This window comes from Pituophis catenifer, unplaced genomic scaffold (assembly GCF_029215685.1).
Source record: "Pituophis catenifer annectens isolate HBS135680 unplaced genomic scaffold, rPitCat1.0.hap2 SCAF_27, whole genome shotgun sequence".
In the NCBI taxonomy this organism is placed as follows: domain Eukaryota; kingdom Metazoa; phylum Chordata; class Lepidosauria; order Squamata; family Colubridae; genus Pituophis; species Pituophis catenifer.
In genome coordinates, this window is record NW_027256907.1 from 543,848 (window position 1) to 552,070 (window position 8,223).

The following is an 8,223-nucleotide window of genomic DNA, read 5'->3' on the forward strand; positions in this document are numbered from 1 at the left end:
ACAACACCCCAGCCCAGAAGACCCCAGCCACCAACCGGCAGTAGACCAGGGTCTAGGGCGAAGGGAAAGCCTACAACACCCCGACCAGGGAGGACAGCGCCACCCCGGCGAGGGGGACCTCCACCCAACACTGAGGGCAGCCCAGCAACAACACCCCAGCCCAGAAGACCCCAGCCGCTGACCGGCAGTAGACCAGGGACTAGGGCGAAGGGAAAGCCGACAACACCCCGATCAGGGAGGACAGCGCCACCCCGGCAGGGGAGACCTCCACCGCCCCGCGGAGGTAGCCCCACAACAACAACCCGACCAGGACGACCACCGCCGACCCGACAGGGTAGGCCAATGCCAGCCCGGCAAGGAAGGCCTCCGCCACCCCGACCAAGGAGGCCTGCACTACCCCTGCGAGGTCGGACCTCACAACCAAAGTCAGCACCACCCATCGCCGAGAGACCGGGCCCGAGGGCACCTATCCGAGACACCCCCCCCGACAACAAGAAACCGAACCGCAGCCGAACCGCAGAGCCCGGGAGACCAGGGAGGAGCAAGTGACAACCAGGGACTTACCGAGACTCAGACGCTTTTCCCGGGTCGGCACTGAGCGGCCACACCGAGACGACCGATGCGCAGGCCAGGAGGAAGACCATCAGAACCAGCAGTCCGAGGTCCACGGTTCGGCCAGAGGCGCTGGGAGTGACCCCGCACACTCGCCAGCCGAACCAAGCCCGGTTCCAGGGAGGGAACCAGGAGACACAGGAGCCCCGTCCGTCCAGGTCGGCGTCGGCGAAGAAGTGAGACTGCGCAGGTCAACTAGGGTGCCGAGGTGTCCTACGTACCTGCGCAATTACATGACTCTCATTAACCTTGAGTGACTGTTTTCTAACTAGGAGGGGAGGAGTGTTATGTCCTTATAAGGACATCCGCCCAGATTGGCTGCCAGCCATCGGGTGGGAAGTTTGAATTGCTGTGAGGGGCAGTGCGTCTGCCGGAGCGAATATAAGGAGAGCTCCGGCAGCGCACAGCCAGTCTTGTTACTGTATCTAATAAAGTTACTAAATGTATCGAGCTGGTCATGTCTTCATTTCCTGCGCCTGATCTAACACCGCCCTTCTCCGGAGACTCAGGGCGGCTTACAATGCGTTAAGCAATAGCCTTCATACTTTTGTATATTTATACAAAGTCAGCTTATTGCCCCCACAAACTAGGTCCTCAAGTTGAATACAATACAGAAATAATAGTTTCTCCCCCTTGCAAAATAGGCCCACAGTTATAAACTACACATCTATTTGCAACTACTTGACCTGTCATCTATCTGCTGTATATAAAAAAACGTAGTTAACAGGCAATCCAACAATAAAGTTAAATTTAAAAACTTCAAAATGGTCTGTTATCTGCTATTGTATTTAACTCACAGAAAACTTACAGGAGCTTCTTATCTATCACTACAATCATTATCTCTGATCCATCCAGAATCTGTCCAGGGTTAACCACCTTTGTTTGATTCTTAATAATAATTCATTTCCTTAAATTTTTACTTAGGATCTTTCCCAACAACTGCTTTCCATTCCCCAAAGTCACAGGACCTCCTGTAAATTGAAACACAATGACTCTTAAGACTTTTTTCCAGTTAAATATGACAAGTTCATTCCCCAATCTCCCTCAATCTTCTTGAAAGAATCCATGTCTTCAGTCATCCGTTCTGTCCACTTTGAGTCTTCAGGGTCCATAGCCTCTCCAGCCATCTCCAAGCAGCCTCCCTTCAAACCAGACTCCTCCTTCAGGGATGCCAGCAGCAAATTCAGTTCCAGTCCATCCATCCATTCAATCCATCCGATTCAACAATTGTTGCTTGTTTCTGATTATCGCCTTTAAGTTGATTTAAAACTATTGTTATTTTATCAAACTTTTTAAATGAAGTTTCAAAAAAGGCTTGTAAATTGAAAAGCTTGATATTCTTTAAATCAAATCAAATTAGCTTATTCTAAGATCGTATTAATTACTGTATTAATGACAACATAGAAAAATTGATGAGCAATGGCAAATTGTTATTCATCACCTTCAAGTTTCATAGGAAAGGGTTAAAAATTATTTGTGTATCATTTGGAAGACACTTTTTATCCACTTATTATCCACCCCTCAGGTTTCTAATCACATCACAAAATTGTTTGTGAGTCCTTTACTGAAATTCAGTGATACCACCAGAGTTCCCATAATCTATTTAGGAAGCGTAATGATGTGTGAGAATGACTTTTGGGATGAGGGGAAGAGAGGCTGCCTAGGGAAGGATCAGAGAAGAGGGGAGAATCCTGCAGCTGCATAATGGGAGAGAAAGAAACTCAGAAAGGATCCTGGCTAAGTTTTCAGGCTGAGAAAAGAGTTGGTGGGAGATTTGTTCTTTGAGATATTCAATATTTTGTTAATATTGCATTACAATTAATTAGAATTAGTACATCTGGAGGTGTTTTCCATCAGGATGACCAGAGAGAAGATTAGCCTGACAACTTTCTTCTTGATCAACCCATGCTTTCTGGGAATCAACCTCTTGTTTTCAAAGAGTTTATGAATCAACTTTTTTTTCTCTGTTCATTTTATTTGTCATCTGCTCTAGAATGTTCCCTATAATTGACCAATTGTGTCAATTATCTCTATATTTTGTCAGTATATGATGGACAATTTTTTCTCAAACTTTTTTGTTCACTTATGAAGATAATGGCCGTATTTGTATCCTAATTAAGCATATTTGGAGATTAGACAATTGTAGAAGAAAGATTAAATGTGGGATAAGAAACAAAGTTTTCTGTTTTTCAAATTCCTGGATGTTCCCATTCTAGTTTCATCCCTTTCTGGAGAAGAATGAATTTTGGAATATTTCTGAGAGGAAACTGTACTTGGACCAAAATGGAGAGATAATAGCAGATCTGGTCGTACGGGGCTTCTTGGTTCTCCCCAAGGAGGATCCCAGGAGAGAGACTCTGGCGTATTTTAAAAGACAAAGATTTTCTATCGACCAAGATACTCTTTCACTGCTAAAGTTACTCAATAAGGTGAGAGAAATTTTGGTGTCTTTTCTCTGATTTCCAAAGCCTGAGGTCCCATTTCAAGTGGGCAAAGCCTGGAGTCTCCAGGGTGGTTGGCCTCCCATGCCAGGTGGTGTCATCTAATAGAAGTTCTTCAACAGACAGGACCTAAGTGGAGTGGATTTGCCATGTTTTAGGAAAATCTTTGAAGATCTTACTGGTCAGAGGTTTCTTTCTTCATCGCAGTTTAATTTCATATTAAAAAACCTAATAGAATAAAATTTCCTAAATCTTTTACAGTAAACTTTATTATCAGTTTTAATAAGAATATATCATCATATTTAAAACTTGTTTCACCTCCATCCCTCTGGACTACATTAAATAGAAAAGTATCTTATTATAATGTTATATGCCAGAAGCAAAAGGGAGGAACTAAAGGAAGAATTTGCCAGTTATTATACCTCCTGCATCTGTTTAGAAGTAGTTAGAGGTTTCATATTTACCTCAGTGAAGGTCAGAGGCTACTTGTCTCCATCCATTTCTACCTTCGTTTTCCATGGATGGAGAGTCCTAATCTCTTTCCTTTGGCATTCCTTGTTTTTCTGCTTAGTCTCTGCCTCAGTCCAAATGTGTGGAAAGTTGTCGTCCTGGATTTGTCAAGAGGGCTCGAGAAGGAGAGCCAGTTTGCTGCTATGACTGCGTTCCTTGTCCGGAGGGAACCTTCTCCACTCAGGAAGGTGGGTCACACTGAGGAAAATGGGAGGCTTTGTGGAACTTTTCATGAAAGTGGAAGTTAAAAGACAGATCGAAGCTCACATGAGTTTTTTATTTTTAACCTGCACAATTTCTTATCTAAATGGAAGTAAATCAAAAAGACTTGGAAGGAGGGGCTGGGAAGAAATGGGAGGAGGGGGTGGCAGACTGGGCAAGCTTTACTAACAGCAGAGGAAATATCTCTTCTGCTTTTTAGTTTGGATGTGTGCTGCTAAGTTCATCTTTGTAGGAACATCTGAGTTCTTTGAAACTAGATGAATTGTTTCAGGTCCACCTTCTGAAAGACCTTTCAATTCATTGTTTATTGGCCTCCCTTGAGGATACTGAGAAGGTGTCACTGGGCCATAATGTGGTGCTGTGGATAGTTATGGGGGGAACTCATTACACAAATAGTCTTCCAATCATATAGATCAATCAATCAATCAATCAATCAGATTAGAGTAGAAGGAACTTTGGTCTTCTAGTCCAGGCCCATGTTCAAGCAGGAGACCCTATACCATTTCAGACAAGTGACTGTCCAGTCTCTTCTTAACAACCTCCAATGTTAATAATAATAATAATAATAATTTTATTTCTATACCGCCCTTCTCCCGGAGGACTCAGGGCGGTGTACAGCCTATTTAAAAAAACAAACAAAACAATGATATAAAATTTAAAATAATTAAATAAATGGCTCAAATTTAAAACCCCAATAAATTTAAATACCCCAATTTAAAACTATTGTATTGATAGTCCGGCCTGGCGGAACAACAGGGTCTTCAATGCGCAGCGAAACACCCGGAGGTCGGAGATCTTGCGTATTTCCGGGGGCAGTTCATTCCACAGGGCTGGGGCTCCCACAGAGAAGGCTCTCCCCCTGGGTGTCGCCAGCCGACATAACTTGGCTGACGGCACCCTGAGGAGACCCTCTCTGTGGGAACGAACTGGTCGGTGGGAGGCTATTGGTGGCAGAAGACGGTCTCGGAGGTACCCGGGTCCTATGCCATGGAGCGCTTTAAAGGTGGTAACCAACACCTTGAATCGCACCCGGAAGACCACTGGGAGCCAGTGCAGCTCGCGCAGGAGGGGTGTCACATGGGCATAACGGGTTGCGCCCATAACCAATGTTGAAGCACCCACAACTTCTGGAGGCCAGCTGTTCCACTGGTTAATTGTTCTCCCTGATAGGAAGTTTCTCCTTAATTCCAGGTTGCTTTCAGATGTTACAAGATACTATAGGTATCCTCCATGTCCAGGATATTAACTCCCATGTGGCAGGACTCAGGATGTTTGCCTAAAAAGATTATATGATTCATTATTAACCTCTAATAATGTAGGCTTCTATGAAGATTCTACACATTACACTGGAAATAATTAACATCATATACCTAGCTACATTTTTTAAGAAAAAAAATATCCTTCTTATGCTCTTTTTAATGAAATAGTTAAGAAATACTTCTTGGAAAATGCCTGTGGTATCAGCCGTTATCTAAAGAAGGTTTTTCTTGCAAGAGAAAAGGACAGAATATTAAAGATATATTGCTTTTTTGCTTTCTCAGATACCGAAAAATGCACCAAATGTCCAGATGATAAATACCCAAATGAGGACAGAGTCCAATGTATCCCCAAAGTTATAACCTTCCTATCTCATGAAGAATATCTGGGCATCATCCTGTTTTCTTTTGCCCTATTCTTGTTCTTAATCACAAGCCTTGTTCTAATCATCTTTATTAAATACCGAGAAACTCCCCTTGTCAAAGCCAACAACCGGGACCTCTCCTACATCCTCCTGGTCTCCCTCCTGCTTTGCTTCTTGTCTCCTTTTCTTTTCATTGGTCAACCAAGGAAAGCCACCTGCCTTCTCCGACAAATGGTTTTCAGCATCATCTTCTCAGTTGCCGTTTCTTCTCTCTTGGCCAAAACCATCATGGTGGTGCTGGCCTTCCTGGCCACAAAACCAGGAAACCGAGTGAAGAGATGGTTGGGGAAGAGCTTGGCCAACTCCATCATCCTTTCTTCTTCTGCTGTCCAAATTATCATCTGCTCCATCTGGCTGGGAGTTTCTCCCCCCTTCCCTGACTCTGACCTCCACTCCCAGCCTGGAGAGATCATCCTGCAATGCAACGAAGGGGCCGTTGTCATGTTCTACGTCACCCTCAGCTACATGGGCTTCCTGGCTGCCATCTGCTTCACGGTGGCTTTCCTGGCCAGGAACCTGCCTGGGGCCTTCAACGAAGCCAAGCTGATCACCTTCAGCATGCTGGTCTTCTGCAGTGTCTGGGTGACTTTTGTGCCCACCTACCTGAGCACCAAAGGGAAATACATGGTGGCTGTGCAGGTCTTCTCCATCCTGGCCTCCAGTGCTGGTCTGCTGGGCTGCATCTTCATCCCCAAGTGCTACATTATCCTTCTGAGGCCAGACCTCAACACAAAGGACCAGCTCACAGCCAGAATAAAAATATGAGAGAGAAGAATTTCAACTTTTAACATTTTCCACATTCCAAATGTAGAAAATGATCCACGCTGTTCTGCATGTATGAGTGGGCCAACTATTTTTCTTGAAATAAATAAAGGGTGTGTGGAAGATTGTGAGGAGACAAATTACTTGGAGAAATGGGAGCATGTTAGCAAGACAGAAATATAGAAGGAATGTATGGAGCAACGTTGATGCCTTCATTTCTCAGTACATTTCACCCAAAGTGCTGTGGCAACGCAACTGAGATGTTTCTTTTTGTTTACACAATAACTCTTTCTTGAGGGTAGCAACAATACAAGGCTGGGGAGGTAACTTGAGTCTCGCTAATTCTGAATATTCATGCTTACATCATCTATTAAATGAAATATGCATATGTACGATTGTCCTTTTCTCCTCCTTTCCTGGAATTTATAAATATGAGTGCATCCTTTTGTCTGTAAAAATTTCCTCCCACTATTTTCTGGGGAGAAATTCCTCCAGTGGACTCTGAATAAATAACAACTGCAGTGAGCCTGGATTATTGGTTTTTTTGCTCCTGTGTTTGATTCCACAGAAACTGGTGTCAGGAGTGGGATTCACAATCTTCCATCTGCCACCAGGGACAACAGCTGGGGCAGCCCTATAGGGTGAGTGTTGTGAGATTGGTCCCATAACCCTTCCCACTGCCACATAAAGGCACCATTGAGGAGTGTGTGAGGCCACAGTCTGTGTCTAAGAGTCTCTTGTGGCTGGAAAGGTTTGTGGTCCCTTCCGTCCCAATTTCTCAGCCACCCTGGCCCTGCTATGAGCTCAGCCTGGCAATGGCTGGAGGCGTCAAGGAACTGAGGGGGAATTTGGCTTTGCGGAGCGAGTAGGACCCTCTGTGTGGAAGAATGTAGATTGACCCTGAGGTTCTGTCCAAACTCCCTTTTTCCTGTTGTCTGAATGGAGGAATTTAGCTGATCCCAGCCAGGGAAGGAAGTGGATGATGGGGCTCAAGCAGACTCTGATTGGGGAAGGAATCTTTCCCAAAGAAACAGGGAAACCTGCTGTGCCCCAGGGCTTTGAGGAGGCCCAATGCCCCCAAAGGCTGTGAAAAAAGGGATTGAGTGAAATTGAAAGGGATGATTAAAAAAAAAAAATCTTCCTCCTTGTGAGAAGAGAAATTCCTGTATCTGCACAAGGCTAAGACAGATTCCATGCAAACAGAAGCAGGAAAGCCGGTTTTTATTTTTGTTAGAGTTTATTTTCATTGTTTTATTATTTTTTCAAATAACTAAAGGAGGTGAACATGTCCAACTCTTCTTCCTCCTCCTCTTTTCCCCACAATAATCGCCCTGTGAGGTGGGCTTGTCTGAGAGAGAGTTTCTGTCCCGAAGTCCGCAAACAGGCTTTCAGGGCTAAGGCAGGACTTGAACTCAGGATCTCTTGCTTCCTAGCCTGATGCCTTAACCATTGTCAATGTTAAGGCTGGGCGGATTTTGGGCAAAGGCCCTGCTGGTCACCACTGCTGCCTCGTCTTCCAGCAGGACCCCAAGTCCCCCCCCCCCGGGTCTTTCTGGGGTAGAGCAGCCCCATCCGAGAGCAAAGGGGAGAAACTCCTGGACACAGAGAGCCCCTCCCCCATCACAGCCCCTCCCTCTTGCCAGAGCTCAGCTAAGACGCACTGCCTGTAGGGGGCAGCATAGAGTCTGGCCCTGAAGTCCTAGTTGGGCCCTGGGAATTGAAATCGGGGCCTCCTGGTGATTGGCTCAAAGCCCCCAGCTACCTGTGATGCCTAAGGCGGGACTAGAACTCAGAGTCACTTACTGATTGGCTCAAAGTCACTAATGCCCCACCTTTTCTTCATAGCAAGATAGGTTGGCCACTGCCTTCTCCTCAACCTACCCCTGGCATTTCCTGGTGGTCTCCCAGCCCTGCTTAAGCTTTTCCAAATCAGACTGCTGCTCCATCCTACAGCTAGTCCTCCACTTACAACCAGAATTGGGACCAGAAATGGCA

General features: G+C 45.3%; 1 protein-coding gene across 1 annotated transcript; it reads left to right on the forward strand.

Annotated features, from left to right (window-relative positions):
• Positions 1-342: 342 nt before the first annotated feature.
• Positions 343-6,180, forward strand: LOC139326281 (vomeronasal type-2 receptor 26-like; the record flags this gene model as incomplete). The annotated part of the gene is made up of 4 exons (XM_070956436.1): positions 343-406; positions 496-788; positions 3,637-3,751; positions 5,327-6,180. Coding segments are annotated over exons 1-4 (1,326 nt in total), but the record flags the coding sequence as incomplete, so codon positions are not given.
• Positions 6,181-8,223: the final 2,043 nt, after the last annotated feature.